Here is a 16580-nt window from a genome sequence, read left to right on the forward strand (position 1 = left end):
GGCAGGTGGGTGGGTGGATGGTGCGTGGTCTCTGCTTGCAGGGGCTCCTGTAAACTCAGCGTCGGTGCCGGTTGGCGGGTGGGTGGGTGGATAGTGCGTGGTCTCTGCGTGCAGGGGCTCCTGTAAACTCGGCGTCGGTGCCGGTTGGTGGATGGGTGGGTGGATGGTGCGTGGTCCCTGCGTGCAGGGGCTCCTGTAAACTCGGCATCGGTGCCAGTTGGTGGGTGGGTGTGTGGATGGTGCGTGGTCCCTGCGCGCAGGGGTTCCTGTAAACTCGGCGTCGGTGCCGGTTGGTGGGTGGGTGGGTGGATAGTGCGTGGTCTCTGCGTGCAGGGGCTCCTGTAAACTCGGCGTCGGTGCCGGTTGGTGGGTGGGTGGGTGGATAGTGCGTGGTCTCTGCGTGCAGGGGCTCCTGTAAACTCGGCATCGGTGCCGGTTGGTGGGTGGGTGGGTGGATGGTGCGTGGTCCCTGCGTGCAGGGGCTCCTGTAAACTCGGCGTCGGTGCCGGTTGGTGGGTGGGTGGGTGGATAGTGCGTGGTCTCTGCGTGCAGGGGCTCCTGTAAACTCGGCATCGGTGCCGGTTGGCGGGTGGGTGGGTGGATGGTGCGTGGTCTCTGCGCGCAGGGGCTCCTGTAAACTCGGCGTCGGTGTCGGTTGGTGGGTGGGTGGGTGGATGGTGCGTGGTCCCTGCGTGCAGGGGCTCCTGTCTGGAGAAGCAGCCGGTTGGTGTCAGGGCGCAGCGCCCCGCTTCCCCCACTGTGTAAGAATTCCTGGCTGGGTGTTGCCACTTAAACATGGGCCACCTTCACTCAGGCCGAAACTCAGTGTTTTAAAGGGACGGACCTGGGGAGATAGAAAGCAGCGTCTTGAGAGAGGTGTTCAAATGTGGTGGTTCCCAAACGAAATGTGTGTTAACTGTGAACATGTTACCCTGGAACCTGTTCGACCTGTGTTTTGAACCAAATTCCTGCCTGCCGCGCCACCTTTCTGAGGTCAGGAAAGCCCCGCGAAGGAAGATTGAAAGTGAACGTGTCTCCGGTGATCACCCGTCAGACGGTCTTGTTTCAGACAAAGGAGAGGCGGCGTTGCCCGTCCACTTGGGCGGGACAGCGAGGAGAGGAAGTGTGCAGGGCTGTCCGGCCGGGCGGGGCGCCTCTGACGGCGGCGAACAATGGCGCGCTGTGCCGGGGAGTGGGTGTGCCGGCAGGGGATGTGCGCCGGGAGGGGCCGGGGCAGCCCTGCTGACGCAGCAGGGGGCCCTGCCCTGGAGCCCACACCCGCCGCCCCCCCGGCCCAGAGACGCCGCAGGCTGGCGTATCTCTGGAGCCTAAACGGGCAGCCTGTGTCCCAGCTTGCGACGAGAGTTGTCATCTCACAGTGGGAGTGGACGGGGCCAGCCCTCCGCCTGTGACACCGTCACCCCGGGCCTTCTTTCCGAAGCCAGGGGGCCGTTACCAGCAGCTTGGCTGTCAGCCTCACCTGGGGACCCTGGGGCTTGGTGGGGACATGGCATGAGAGAGCAGAGGAGCCTAGGGCTCACGAGTCGGTTTTCGAAGCCCCCGTGGGCCATCTTTCCTGCCGAAGCTCCGTGTCAGTCCGTCCTTTTGTTCCCGCGGACGCCGTGGTGGGACCTGCTCTGCAGGTCTGTCCACAGAGGGCGTCTGAGCCTGAGGGCGCCACCAGGCTCCGTGGGCTCCTCTCGCCCATCTGTCGCCCCCAGGCCCCCGTTACTGCTGCGGGAGCCTGTCCTCCCCGCCCCACTCAGGGCTCCGTGGGGCATGTGCAGTGAGGCTCAACTTTTCACCTCATTCCTCAGCACAGCAGCTTTCCCAGAACCGAGCAGTCTGACAGGCTGAGGCAGAGCTGCCCCGGGCGCAGTGTTCCTCCAGGTGAAAGGGGACCAGACCCAGAGCCGCGGCGCGAGCTTGCACTTGGGTCTGGGCCCTGACCAGCAGCCGGGGGCGTCGCTGGGACGAGGCCTGAGAAGCACTGGGCGTGGGGGCCGTGGAGCCCCCCGGGGCCGGCGGCGGCCTGCCTTGTCTGTGGTCAGGTCCATCTTCGGGGGCCACAGGCTCCTCCCTCCTCAGGTTCTAGAAAAGCTCCTTCCCCTGGCCACTTTGTCCTGTGTCTTCAGCACCTCGCACACCTCAGAGCTAACCGCAGAACTAGATCATCTTAGGGTCCATTGCTTCCAGAGAGACTGCCAGGGGGAAATGCCAGACAGGAAACATGGGGGCAGGCTGTCAGGACACGGCAGGCCCCAGAACAGCAGCGTTTGCAAGGAAGACTAACGGGAGGCACAGATCTGTGTCGTTTTGTGAATAAGATTCAGACCAAGGAAGGCTGTTTACCCAGCAGAGCCCAGCATGAGCCCCAGGGAGCCCACCAGCAGTTCTGTGTGGAGCAGAACTCCCAGCCGGGGACCTTCCCCTGTTGATCTCACCGCGGCGGGCTCCTTGGTCCCGCTCCCGCTCTGCATGGAAGTCCTGAAAGTGTGTGTCTGAGCTCAGGATGCTGGCGTCCACTTAGAGCTGAGCGGAGTCCTGTTCTGGGTCTCTCGGTGGACACCCCTGGGCTTCCCCTGAATGTTTAGTTGTTTGCCTCGGGTGGTGAACTTGATTCTGGAAACTGGGCTTTACATTTCCCAGGGTTGATGACCGCCCTGTGAAGACTGGGCTCCCCTCCTCTGCTGGTCTCTCTGGGTGCATGCTACGCGGAGCCCTGGCGATGGGCGTCCGTGCCCCGGAAGAAGCAGTGTTGGGCTGCAGGCCAGGCGGCCTGAGTTCAGAAACTGCCCATCACGGACAGGCGACCTCGAGCCTGCTACTCCTCCGTGCGTCTGTCTGCCTGTCTTTAAAAATGGAGTTAATCGTCAAGCTTCTTTCAAAGAATTGTTGTGGAAGTAATAATCAGTTCCACAAACCGCCCATTAGAACAGTGGTGCCCAGCACAACACCCAGCACTGATGCTGTTAGTGTTAGTCATTCTTTCAGCAAATATTTGCCAAACCCTGTGTTAGACCCTAAGAATCGAGCATGGACGACACACACACCCCATCGCCGTGGGGAGTGTAGGTGGGAATAACAGGTCAGTTACTCAAGCCGACTGCCTTTGGAAAGACAGACTGACATTGCTGAAGGATTGTGCATGTTAACTGCTAACAAGTCAGTGACGTGATACAATCAAGGCCTCTAGCAAACGCTTTACTATGTGCTTTGATTTCTTTATTCTTTATTTATTTTGATTTTTATCCTTTCTGACCCTGTCTCTGAAAATTCAATAGCGATTCAGGGATATAGAATTATCATGTAAATATGAGAAAATTAACATTGATTTATTACTTAATTTAAAATAATAACAAAGACGTTTTCTTTTTGTCTGAAAATTTTTAACTTGGGAAACTCACAAAGATTGGATTAAGAAGTATTCATCCCAACATGGCAATTGTTAATCACACCAAATGGTCAGTTCACTTAAAGAAAAGCTAAGATTTTCTTTTTTTCAGTGAAACAAACAAACCAAAAACTGCCTTTTTTTTTTTTTTTTTCTGGAGAGCACTTTAAGAAATGTCATGGGAAATGCATTCACAGACCAAATTTGAAAGCACCTATTTTTCATGAAAAAATATCTTTAAACCCCACTGACGATGGAGCTGGATTTTCCTCCCTGTCCTGTTTGTCTCTAACATGGACTTTTCTTGATGTGGTATTTCCAACATCCGCCACTGTGACTGGCTTTTGCTTTCTTTACCTAGATACATTATGTTATTCCCATTCTTTATAGATATTAGAAAAAAGTCCTGAGTTAAAATCTAGATCTGGGAAAGCAGTAACTTCAAAGAAGGCAAAGCCAGTTAAAACAACACCTTCCTTCAGCAGAAACATGTGGCCTGTTTCTAATCAAATTACCACACGCTTGTCGAGTTGTCCCCTCTGCAAACTTTTCCTAATATTTTTCTGTAAATGATGTTAAGTTAAATGGCCCATAATTGCTTGTTCTATCTCGTAGCCCTGTTTAGAATAATGCAGGGTAACACTTTCCAGACCTCAGGAATCTGATCTGTCATCAGAGGACTTGTATAAATACCAGTTAGACCTTCGCCCAGAGCCACCCCGGGCCGCAGCGGGGGTCTTGAAAAGGCCCCTCTTCCCCGAGTCTGTGCTCCCGCCCCGGCAGGAAGCGGGACCCTGCCTTCCCCGTGGCTCCGTCTTCCCCAGCCCCCCTGGAGGCCCCCCATCGCTCAGTCCTGGTCCTCTGACCCCCAGGGCCCTCATCCCCCACTGCCGCCCTCCTGCCCTTTGTGGGGCTGGGGAAGAGGAAGCTGGCCTGGCGGACGAAGGGCGAGCCCCGTCTCTGCCAGGACCAGAAGAGGAGCTGCTGGGCTCCCGGCTCAGCGTCCGCCCTCTCGTAACCGCCAGGTGCAGTGGCGTGGATGCTGTCAGCAGTGCGTCGCTTCGGACGGAGCTTCCTCTTTGTAATTACTCCCTGACCTTCTCACCACTCGTGTTTATAAGGAGTTCATGTCTCGGAACCACTGTTTACGTACTTAAGCCGCCCTCCCAGGCTCCGCCCTCCCAGGCTCCGCCCCCTAAGCTTTGTGTCCCTCCTTAACCGCGCTGCCCCTCTGCCCCTCTCCTTCCAGGGACGGACCCACGAGGGCCGTGCACCTCGCTGTCTGCACTCGAGTCTCAGCCGGACTGCCGCCTGGCCTCCTCCGTGCAGGACCCCCGGGCAGGGGACACTCCTCCTGAAGCCTGAGCTCCTCCCTGGCTGCCCAGCCCTCAAGAGTGTTTGTATCTAATGAAATAGTAGTTGTGCCCCTACCACAGTGCCCCCGACTTCCTCCTGTTGCTCCTTGAAGGGTTCATGATTAGACCTGGATCAGAACGGTGCCATTCAGCTTTGGGGGGAAGAAGGTGCAGATTTTAGAGGAACCCCTGTTGGTGTAACGAATGGTCAACCTGCATTAGGAATGCTGGTCTGCACGTTCCTAACGCATGGCAGGTTTCCCAGGTAAGTCAGAAGTGTCCGCCTCCTAAACCTGGTGTAAGAACGCCTAAACTAAGGAACAGGTCAGCACCCAGCCGCTGAGAGGCTCTGCAGCTTTTAGGGTTCACTATAGGGATCCCTCAGGCTTAGGGGCGTGGGGTAGCTCCTCCTACCCGTCGCCCCTGGCCTCGGGCTTGGGGCATGGGCTATCTTCTCCCGGCCGCCGCCCCTGACCTCGGCCCGAGGCCAGGGGCGGCGGCCGGGAGGACCAACCCCACGTCCAAGGAGCCGTGGCTGCGAGGGCGCAAGAGGGCCTAGAGGAGCTATCCCACATTGAAGGTCAGGAAGGGCAACGGTGAGGACATACCCCTCGTCCAACGTAAGGAGCAATGGCTGCGCTTTGCTGGAGCAGCCGTGAAGAGATACCCCACGCCCAAGGTAAGAGTAACCCAAGTCAGACGGTAGGTGTTGCAAGAGGCCATCAGAGGGCAAACACACTGAAACCATACTCACAGAAAACTAGTCAATCTAATCACACTAGGACCACAGCCTTGTCTAACTCAATGAAACTAAGCCATGCCCGTGGGGCAGGTCATGGTGGAGAGATCTGACAGAATGTGGTTCCCTGGAGAAGGGAATGGCAAACCACTCCAGTATTCTCGCCTTGAGAACCCCATGAACAGTATGAAAAGGCAAAATGATAGGATACTGAAAGAGAAATTCCCTAGGTCAGTAGATGCCCAACATGCTACTGGAGATCAGTCGAGAAATAACTCCAGAAAGAATGAAGGGATGGAGCCGAAGCAAAAAGAATACCCAGCTGTGGATGTGACTGGTGATAGAAGCAAGGTCCGATGCTGTAAAGAGCAATATTGCATAGGAACCTGGAATGTCAGGTCCATGAATCAAGGCAAATTGGAAGTGGTCAAACACGAGATGGCGAGAGTGAATGTCGACACTCTAGGAATCAGCAAACTGAAATGGACTGGAATGGGTGAATTTAATTCAGATGACCATTATATCTACTACTACGGGCAGGAATCCCTCAGAAGAAATGGAGTAGCCATCATGGTCAACAAAAGAGTCTGAAATGCAGTACTTGTATGCAATCTCAAAAACAACAGAATGATCTCTGTTCGTCTCCAGGGCAAACCGTTCAATATCACAGTAATCCAAGTCTATGCCCCAACCAGTAACGCTGAAGAAGCTGAAGTTGAATGGTTTTATGAAGACCTGCAAGACCTTTAAGAACTAACACCCAAAAAAGATGTCCTTTTCATTATAGGGGACTGGAATGCAAAAGTAGGAAGTCAAGAAACACCTGGAGTAACAGGCAAATTTGGTCTTGGAATACAGAATGAAGCAGGGCAAAGACTAATAGAGTTTTGCCAAGAAAATGCACTGGTCATAACAAACACCCTCTTCCAACAACACAAGAGAAGACTCTATACATGGACATCACCAGATGGTCAACACCGAAATCAGATTGATTATATTCTTTGCAGCCAAAGATGGAGAAGCTCTATACAGTCAGCAAAAACAAGACCAGGAGCTGACTGTGGCTCAGACCATGAACTCCTTATTGCCAAATTCAGACTGAAAGTGAAGAAAGTAGGGAAAACCACTAGACCATTCAGGTATGACCTAAATCAAATCCTTTATGATTATACAGTGGAAGTGAGAAATAGATTTAAGGGCCTAGATCTGATAGATAGAGTGCCTGATGAACTATGGAATGAGGTTCGTGACATTGTACAGGAGACAGGGATCAAGACCATTCCCATAGAAAAGAAATGCAAAAAAGCAAAATGGCTGTCTGGGGAGGCCTTACAAATAGCTGTGAAAAGAAGAGAAGCAAAAAGCAAAGGAGAAAAGGAAAGATATAAACATCTGAATGCAGAGTTCCAAAGAATGGCAAGAAGAGATAAGAAAGCCTTCTTCAGCGATCAATGCAAAGAAATAGAGGAAAACAACAGAATGGGAAAGACTAGGGATCTCGTCAAGAAAATCAGAGATACCAAAGGAACATTTCATGCAAAGATGAGCTCGATAAAGGACAGAAATGGTATGGACCTAACAGAAGCAGAAGATATTAAGAAGAGATGGCAAGAATACATAGAAGAACTGTACAAAAAAGATCTTCACGACCCAGTTAATCATGATGGTGTGATCACTGGCCTAGAGCCAGACATCCTGGAATGTGAAGTAAAGTGGGCCTTAGAAAGCATCAGTACGAACAAAGCTAGTGGAGGTGATGGAATTCCAGTTGAGCTATTCCAAATCCTGAAAGATGATGCTGTGAAAGTGCTGCATTCAATATGCCAGCAAATTTGGAAAACGCAGCAGTGACCACAGGACTGGAAAAGGTCAGCTTTCATTCCAATCCCAAAGAAAGGCAATGCCAAAGAATGCTCAAACCACCGCACAATTGCACTCATCTCACACGCTAGTAAAGTAATGCCCAAAATTCTCCTGGCCAGGCTTCAGCAATATGTGAATCGTGAACTTCCTGATATTCAAGCTGGTTTTAGAAAAGGCGGAGGAACCAGAGATCAAATTGCCAACATCCACTGGATCATGGAAAAAGCAAGAGAGTTCCAGAAAAACATCTATTTCTGCTTTATTGACTATGCCAAAGCCTTTGACTGTGTGGATCACAATAAACTGTGGAAAATTCTGAAAGAGATGGGAATACCAGACCACCTGATCTGCCTCTTGAGAAATTTGTATGCAGGTCAGGAAGCAACAGTTAGAACTGGACATGGAACAACAGACTGGTTCCAAATAGGAAAAGGAGTTCGTCAAGGCTGTATATTGTCACCCTGTTTATTTAACTTATATGCAGAGTACATCATGAGAAACACTGGACTGGAAGAAACACAAGCTGGAATCAAGATTGCCGGGAGAAATATCAATAACCTCAGATATGCAGATGACACCACCCTTATGGCAGAAAGTGAAGAAGAACTAAAAAGCCTCTTGATGAAAGTGAAAGAGGAGAGTGACAAAGTTGGCTTAAAGCTTAACATTCAGAAAACAAAGATCATGGCATCCGGTCCCACCACTTCATGGGATATAGATGGGGAAACAGTGGAAACAGTGTCAGACTTTGTTTTTCTGGGCTCCAAAATCACTACAGATGGTGACTGCAGCCATGAAATTAAAAGATGCTTACTCCTTGGAAGGAAGGTTATGACCAACCTAGATAGGATATTCAAAAGCAGAGACATTACTTTGCCAACAAAGGTTTGTCTAGTCAAGGCTATGGTTTTTCCTGTGGTCATGTATGGATGTGAGAGTTGGACTGTGAAGAAGGCTGAGCGCTGAAGAATTAATGCTTTTGAACTGTGGTGTTGGAGAAGACTCTTGAGAGTCCCTTGGACTGCAAGGAGATCCAACCAGTCCATTCTGAAGGAGATCAGCCCTGGGATTTCTTTGGAAGGAATGATGCTAAAGCTGAAACTCCAGTAGTTTGGCCACCTCATGGGAAGAGTTGACTCATTGGAAAAGACTCTGATGCTGGGAGGGATTGGGGGCAGGAGGAGAAGAGGATGACAGAGGATGAGATGGCTGGATGGCATCACTGACTTGATGGACGTGAGTCTGAGTGAACTCCGGGAGTTGGTGATGGACAGGGAGGCCTGGTGTGCTGCGATTCATGGGGTCGCAAAGAGTCGGACACGACTGAGCGACTGATCTGATCTGATATTATATGATAGGGATCCCTTAGTGCACTCGCCACATCCACACCTTCAGCTTCTCAGAAGACGTAGCAGCACATGTAGAGTGGACTGTCTCTGTCCGACTGAGGCCTTAGAGGTTTCATCCTGAAGCCACGCTCACTGGATCCCTGCCGTGGAAGCGAGTCCTCGCCGCCCATGAGGAATGTCCAGGCAGATGAAGCAGGGTCTTCGGCCGTAGACAAGGGGATGGAGTGGAAGCTAGTCCAGAGCAGGCCAGCGAGGTGCTTGCTGGACTGGGGGGTGGCAGCCAGACAGTGGCAGGTGCCAGGACTTCACAAACAGAGATCGCGGGGCCAGAGCAGGTGGGACGGTGCCACAGGACAGGCAGCACATGAGGGCGTGCGGTGCAGGAGGGGGACCTCACCCCATCGGGATTCCCCGAGGACCCAGGCACTCCGTTCGTGGGGCAGGTGCAGGGCGCTGAGCTCTGGCACGATTTCAGGTCCTTGAGCTGGCGCTGGGCCTAGGGGCCTGCTGTGGAGGGGGGTTTGGGGCCTGATGTGCACGAGGAGCGTTGAGTGGCATTTAGAGGAGGGGGTCGTGAGCAAGAGTTGGTCCCCTGCAGGCAGGCATCTGTGGGTGCAGGAGGTCAGTCTTAGAAACCCAGCTGAGGAAGCATTTGTGTCCAAGGTCCAGGAGATCAGACTCTTCAGAGGGATAAAGGGCTGATGCCAAAGAGCTGACGTGAGCTGGCAGGCAGTGCCCACCCCCAGTCCAGGCAGACTGAATTTCAGGGTTGAGCAGAGACCTACTTTCAAACTGATGTGCCTGCGAGGTGGGATGCAGAGCGTTTAGTTCCTGAGGATGAAAGGCTCGTCTAAGTATAAGGTGCTTCGCACCGCCTGTTATCGCTTTTATTACTGTCATCATGGTTAATTATCACTGTCAGCATCGTCGTGTACGCCCGTGGAGTCATTAGTTATCAGAGGCCATCTCAAAGGCTTCTTTGAGCCATCGGCTCCTGAGGTTTCCTGTAGTGTGTGCCTGGTTCTGTTGCCCGACGGCTTAGGGCAGAAACAGTCACGCTCTCCTTCACTGCCCACACTGCTTCTGGACCGATGGTCCTGGGGAAAGATGAGTTTCTACTCTGATTCTCTTCTTGTCCGTGCCAGGCCCTGGGGCCCAGCATGTTCCACGGCCACCCCCGGAACTGCAGCCTTGCCGGCAGGCTGGAAGTCAGCTGCCACAGGAGATGCTGGGCAGCCATCCACCACCTTCCTGTCACCCGCCCCACCCGCTCCCGCAGAAACCGGTCCCTGCGCACATCTTGGGCCCGACACCACTCCCAGCCTGGAAGCTGCATGGGCTGCTGCGCTCCTGCAGCAGATCAAACAGTGCACACACTTGTTCCCTTGTGGTTCCAGGCTCAGAAGCCTGAATAAAGTCACGGCGTTCACAGAGCTGTGCTCCTTCCAGGGGCTTCAGGGTCTGGGTGTTCTGGAAGAAAACACTGAGTTGATCATGTGGAACCATTGCTGGGTCACAGCGTTTTCTGTTGTTTGGGAAACACATTGTTAATCACTTTGAGGAGAAAGAAGAAATGGAAGATTCTAGTTAGCTGTCAGTTGAAAGTTTGATCATGCACACCCTTGAAAACACGGTGAACACAGATGTGGGCCACCGCGGGCGAGGCCAGACTGCATGTGCGGTGTTTCTGAGGGACAGCAGGCGGGGACCAAGATCAAGGGGCGATTGTGGCTTTACAGAGAGGCCCAGAGGGCATCCTGGAGCAGGGACCACTTCCTCCCACGTGGAGACGCTGGCGCCTGGGGCCCTCCCAGACCCCCACAGCAAGTGCTCTGCCAGCGGGCAGCGCTCAACCCTCCTCCCCTCACGCCTCGCCCTCTTCTCCCTGCACTTGGACTCTCTTCCATCCTGTTCCTGCTGTCGTGAGCCTCAAAACCGTGTCATCCTTAAGCCCCACTGAGTCCCTCTTCCTCTGAGACCCCCCTTTGACAAGGTCATCTGACCACTGGCCAGTCGCTGCGGGGTGACCGCTTGCAGTGTCTTCCTCTCCGTGACCAATTTTGATGAAAATTTCAGTCAGATGCATTGGACTGGGCTTTGGATAGACTCTCTGAAGCAAGTTCCCAGACACAGTTCTCATTAATGCTGTGTTTCCCAGATGAAGAGGAGTGGCCTCACGGAAGATGGCTCTCTTGCTAAAAATGTTAACTTGCAATGACAGAGTGAAGAAACCAGAATTCTAAGGACTCATGGATCAGATGACAGCGAGACGAAGAGAGAGCGAGCGTGTGGATTAGAAAGAACAGTTGTGATTCCCTGTGAGGTCCTTGTGCTGTTGCCACACACCGAGGTGAGAGAGGAGCCCTTGTCACACGTCTGCTCACCTGTGGACGTGGCGTGTTTGTCCGGGGGTGTGCAGCCTGCCCTGGCTCCTCGGTGGACAGAGCGTGCATGTCCACAGACCTGGTGTGCTTGTCCGGGGGTGTGCAGCCTGCCCTGGCCCCTTAGTGGACGCAGCGTGCACGTCCATGGCCGTGGAGCCTGCCCTGGCTTGTCCCCGGGCACGTGGTTTGTGTGTCCGTGGCCGTGGAGCCTGCCCTGGCTTGTCCCCGGGCACGTGGTTTGTGTGTCCATGGCCGTGCAGCCTGCCCTGGCCCCTCGGTGGACACAGCGTGCACGTCCGTGGCCGTGGAGCCTGCCCTGGCCCCTCGGTGGACGCAGCGTGCACGTCCGTGGCCGTGGAGCCTGCCCTGGCCCCTTGGTGGGCGCAGCGTGCATGTCCGTGGCCGTGGAGCCTGCCCTGGCTTGTCCCCGGGCACGTGGTTTGTGTGTCCGTGGCCGTGGAGCCGGTCCTCGGGTTGGTGGCTGTGACTCGCTCTCTTTGTGAATCAGCCCCTCCCAGCTGCCCTGCAGATGCAGTGGGTGCTGCCACTCTGGCCTCGTGTCCGCCCCCGCTGCTCAGGGAGGCCTTGGGAAGAGACGTGAGAAGACAGCCCAGGGTGGGCAGTGAGAGCCTGGCCCCGTCGCCACGTGGGCCCAGCCGCCCCTCGCCGATCCCGAGGGAGTAAGGACAGCTCCACCGGAATCTGTCTGTGAGAGCAGGGCGCTCATCCCTTCGGGACAGCAGGGGCTGAGGCCGCCGTTCTGATTGTGGATTTCTCTATTTGTTTATCAAAAGGCCGTCACTGTCATGTCTGGCTGAGTGTGAAGCACAGCTGCTGCCTGTCCATTGAGAGCGTCCAGAGCTATCACCTTCCTCCCACCCAGCCACCTCACACCCAGGCCGGGGTGCTGAGAAGCCTCATGTTCACAGCCTTACTGCTCTGGAATAAACACAGATCCTGGGCTTCCCAGGTGGCTCAGTGGTGAAGAATTCACCTGCCAATACAGGAGATGCAGGAGGCTTGGGTTTGATCCCTGGGTCAGGAAGAGCCCCTGGAGGAGGAAATGGCAAACCACCCCAGTATTCTTGCCTGGAGAATCCCATGGACAGAGGAGCCTGGCTGGCTGCAGTCCATGGGGTCACAAAGAGTCGGATACGACTGAGTGACTGAGCACACACACAAACCCTGTGGCCGTGGCTTTCAGCAGAAACGCCTTTGCACACCTGCTCAGGTTGATGTCAGTCCTCTGACTCAGTTGCTCCTCTCCTCAGTTAAGTAATATTTAGGTGATTCTGCCCCCAACCTCTGCTGAAATCCAAACGGAACCACCCACTGCTTACTGAAAACACTCTCCTTTCCTTGTCTGCATTTTTCATGATATTGCTCTTTTTTTTTTAAGTAATTCAACCTCTTTTCTGTCTTCCTTCTTCATCTTTATAATCTTTCCAGGCAGCTGGACTTTATTTTTGATCCCCTTACACTTGGTGGTCTGTGTCACAGACCCTACAGTGATGGTTTATTTGAAACCTGAGTTGACTGTTGGTCATTACTTCTGCTCCGTTGTCTGTCTGTGTGGCATTTTTGTGCCCTGGCCCTCACCGGGACGGCAGGTTAGGCTGTGGTTTTCGCAGGTATTGTTTACGTAAACCAGCGGCAGAGGTTTTAGTTTATTCATGGACAGTAAACAGCACAAGGAACCCCCCGGGGGTCAGACATGCAGAGGCTGAAAGAGAAGGCTGCTGCTGGAATGGCACCTTGGGCTCCGTCGTCGTCTTCCCCTGACTCAGCGCCTTCCCGCGTCCTAAGAGAAGGCTGCTGCTGGAATGGCACCTTGGGCTCCGTTGTCGTCTTCCCTGACTCAGCGCCGTCACGCGTCCTAATTGAGGGATGATTGTCCCAAACTGCACACGACTGCTGGGGGTGAAATTTACGTGCGTGACGCGTGTTGCCATCTCACCATCAAAGACGCCCATTAGTGTAAATTGCGCAATTATCCTCCCGGGAAGTCCTCAGACCGCCTCCGGAGCCCTGTGCCCGTGCCTGTCAGCGCCCCAGCCTCCCCCTCGGGGGTGCCGGTCTCAGTCCTAGGGTCCGTTCCTGGAAGTCGGGGAGAATCAGAGTAGGTCAGGGCCTGGAAGTTGGGAAGAGGCCTGGTCACAGCACGGCCCCCAGAGTCCTCTTTCTCCCTCTTCCTCTGACGGGCGCCTGGAAACTCTTCCGCCCAGGAGCTGTGTTTCAAGTGACACTCGGCCCAGCCCTGCCCACCCAAAGCCATTGTCCCAGTGACGTGCCCAAAACACAGATCAGAAACCCTGAGCTGTGCCTCCGCACACGGGCAGAGCTGTTTCTCTGTGGGGTGGGTGGGGGAAGGACAGACCCTCGGTGCCAGCAGGCCCCCGTGAGGACCAGGAGAGGGCCCCCGGGAGGCTTGCATGTCCCTGGGCAGCTTCACCCCCGCCCAGGCCATCCCAAGGCCCAGAGGTCTCCGGGAGCGGACGCGGGTGGGCCCGTGAGGTCACCATCGGCTCCGCCCGAGTCTTGACCTCGAAACCCGCTGACTGGCTCCCCTTCCTCATAACCAGGAGTGTGGTTAGAGAGACGTGCTTCTGGTGGCGCGTGGGGATGTACTTTTAATTCCCCCTCTTCCCAACCAATAATAATATTGAAATTTTGGGTAAACAACATTTGAGAGGTACTGAAACTTGAGAGTCACTTAACTGCTAAAATACTACTCTCTTATCCACAAACCACCCGCTGTAAGTGTTTCCATGCCCAGTTGACGGCAAGAGACATTGGGAAGTTGTAAGCCAGGAAGTTGTAAGAGATGCCAACTGCCTCCTGCCCTGAGAGATGGCCGAGCGGTCTCCTCTAAGTTATGACGTCCTGGGCATTTAGAGACAGTGGACCGCAGAGTCCAGCCATATGTGACATGAAGAACTGGTTCTCTTTGAATCAGAACATATTTTGCTGCAAATAAAGTGATTTGTCATGCCCATCATTAGTAAGCAAACTAATTCACTTTAAGGAGCTTATGTAAGCTTATAGAAAGGAAGAGACATTTATAGAGTATTGAAAGGAAGACACTCATTTATAAGTAAACTTATTAATTGCGTATAATTAATATTTACATGTAATTTTAAAATGAGAAGACTTCTGAGCCAGTGTCCTTGGGTTTGATGACGTAATCTAAAAAAATAGAATGTAGTAAATTACTCTATTTTAAATTTTGTCATCACGAAGAACCTGTTAGAAAATGGCATATTGTTCATGTCTCCTAAATTTCAGCATTTCTCCTTAAATTGCACGGACCTGTCTTTAGGTTTGGAAATGGTCCTCTGTGGGGTGGGGGACGATGCAGCCAGGGGCTGTTGGAGCTGGAGGCTTCGTGAAAAGGAAATCCCATGAAGGTTTTCCCCGAAGAAAGTTTCCTCTTCCTGCACTTCTATGCGTGGTACAGTTTCTGCCATGGTTGTTCAATACAAAGTGTCTTGAATTAAATGCCAGCTTCCAAAGAGACTTAGGATAGACGGGCAAGCTGGATGAGCTGGCAGTCCAGCTTTTGTGAGAGAGGCACACCTGCGGGCTCCCTGTGAAAGAGTGCACACCTGCGGGCCTCCCTGCGGGAAGAGTGCACACCTGCGGGCCTCCCTGCGAAAAGAGTGCACACCTGCGGGCCTCCCTGTGAAAGAGTGCACACCTGCGGGCCTCCCTGTGAAAGAGTGCACACCTGCAGGCCTCCCTGCGAAAGAGTGCACACCTGCGGGCCTCCCTGCAGAAAGAGTGCACACCTGCGGGCTCCCTGTGGAAAGAGTGCCACCTGCGGGCTCCCTGTGGAAAGAGTGCACACCTGCGGGCCTCCCTGCTGAAAGAGTGCACACCCTGCGGGCCTCCCTGCAGAAAGAGTGCACACCTGCGGGCTCCCTGTGGAAAGAGTGCACACCTGCGGGCCTCCCTGTGGAAAGAGTGCACACCTGCGGGGCCTCCTGCAGAAAGAGTGCACACCTGCGGGCCTCCCTGTGAAAGGAGTGCACACCTGCGGGGCCTCCCTGTGGAAAGAGTGCTCACCTGCGGGCCTCCCTGTGAAAGAGTGCACACCTGCGGGCCTCCCTGCGAAAAGAGTGCACACCTGCGGGCCTCCCTGCAGAAAGAGTGCACACCTGCAGGGCCTCCCTGTGAAAAGTGCACACTTGCGGGCCTCCCCTGTGGAAAGAGTGCACACCTGCGGGCCTCCCTGCGGAAAGAGTGCACACCTGCGGGCCTCCCTGTGGGAAAGGGTGAGGAAGCGTCTGGCTTGGTGCTTTTGTGAAAGAGTGCACACCTGCGGGCTCCCTGTGGGAAAGGGTGAGGAAGCGTCTGGCTTGGTGGGGCGGGGGGGCGTCTCCATCAGCAGAGGACAGTGCTGAAGCTGTGTCTTCTGGACCAGGGGCCTGAGAGGCAGGCAGCTGATGGGGTCGCCCTGACGTGTCCCTGTCCCAGTCCTGGGACCTGTGGCTCCGTAAAGCCCAGATTCTTCCTGGGCCTCGTCCCTGGAGTGTGACTCGGGGTCTGCTGGTGCCCACGCTTACTTAACGTGCTTGTAGGTGCTGCTGGCCCGGGGACCACATTCAGAACTGCTGGCTGGGAACGCACGGTGCAGTGGCTCTGGCTGGCGCATCGTCTGTGTTTAGGAGTATCTTATGAGAAGCCAGCCCCAGGTTTTCTGTTTGATTCCTAGTTCAGTTTGTGACTGACAGGGTGACCAGCCCTCCTGGTTTGTGCAGAACTGAGGGGTTCTGGGGCTTCCCAGTTGGGGCTAGTGGTAAAGAACCTGCCTGCCAGTGCAGGAGACGTCAGAGAGGCAGCTGTGATCCCTGGGTCGGGAGGATTCCCTGCAGAGGGCATGGCAGCCCACTCCAGGGTTCCTGCCTGGAGAGTCCCATGGACAGAGGAGCCTTGCAGGCTACATACAGTCCACGGGGTCACAGTCAGACGCGACTGAGCGATTAAACAGCACCTAAGTGGCGTCTGCAGAACCGGCAGAGGCTGTTCCTTTGAACAGTTGTGTACTCTAATGTGAAAACCGGCGATGGCCACGGTAAACAATCTTCAGGCTCTTTCTGAGTTTATGTAAGGCCCATGGATGATTGTTCACTTGCTGGGCTATGGGCAGATGAGACATCCCATCCCGCCAACATTCGCTGATGGTGTTTCTACTGGTCTCCATCGACTGCACTTGACTCCCACGGCCCCCGGGATACGTGTGCATGCTGACACACAGGTGCTCACACACACAGGACTGACATGTCGGCAGGAAACACAGAAGGTAATAAGACGGACTTATTTCAAACAAGCATATTAGAAGTAGCAAAACCAGGCACCACCGTTTACCAGCTGGGTGACCCTGGCTGGGCCCCGGGCCTCTCTGCGCCTCCGTTCCTCTGAACTGCAGACCAGGACGCCGCCCCTCAGTGTTGCGGCTCAGGGCAACAATGGCGGGTGGTAGGTACCAGTTAATGT

At 54.2% G+C, this 16580-nt stretch overlaps 1 protein-coding gene across 4 annotated transcripts in view; it reads left to right on the forward strand.

Moving 5' to 3' along the window:
- GMDS (GDP-mannose 4,6-dehydratase) overlaps positions 1 to 16580 on the forward strand; it is a 435953-nt gene that overhangs the window by 381606 nt on the left and 37767 nt on the right. For 3 of the 4 annotated variants that reach the window (XM_070778494.1, XM_070778495.1, XM_070778497.1), the window contains one exon: positions 4644 to 4790. The exons of the other annotated variant lie outside the window; for it this stretch is intronic. In XM_070778494.1, coding sequence (XP_070634595.1) covers positions 4644 to 4790 — 147 coding nt within the window. The remainder of the gene's footprint in view (positions 1 to 4643; positions 4791 to 16580) is intronic. 4 annotated transcript variants of the gene reach the window in all.

Source organism: Bos indicus, chromosome 23 (assembly GCF_029378745.1).
Source record: "Bos indicus isolate NIAB-ARS_2022 breed Sahiwal x Tharparkar chromosome 23, NIAB-ARS_B.indTharparkar_mat_pri_1.0, whole genome shotgun sequence".
In the NCBI taxonomy this organism is placed as follows: domain Eukaryota; kingdom Metazoa; phylum Chordata; class Mammalia; order Artiodactyla; family Bovidae; genus Bos; species Bos indicus.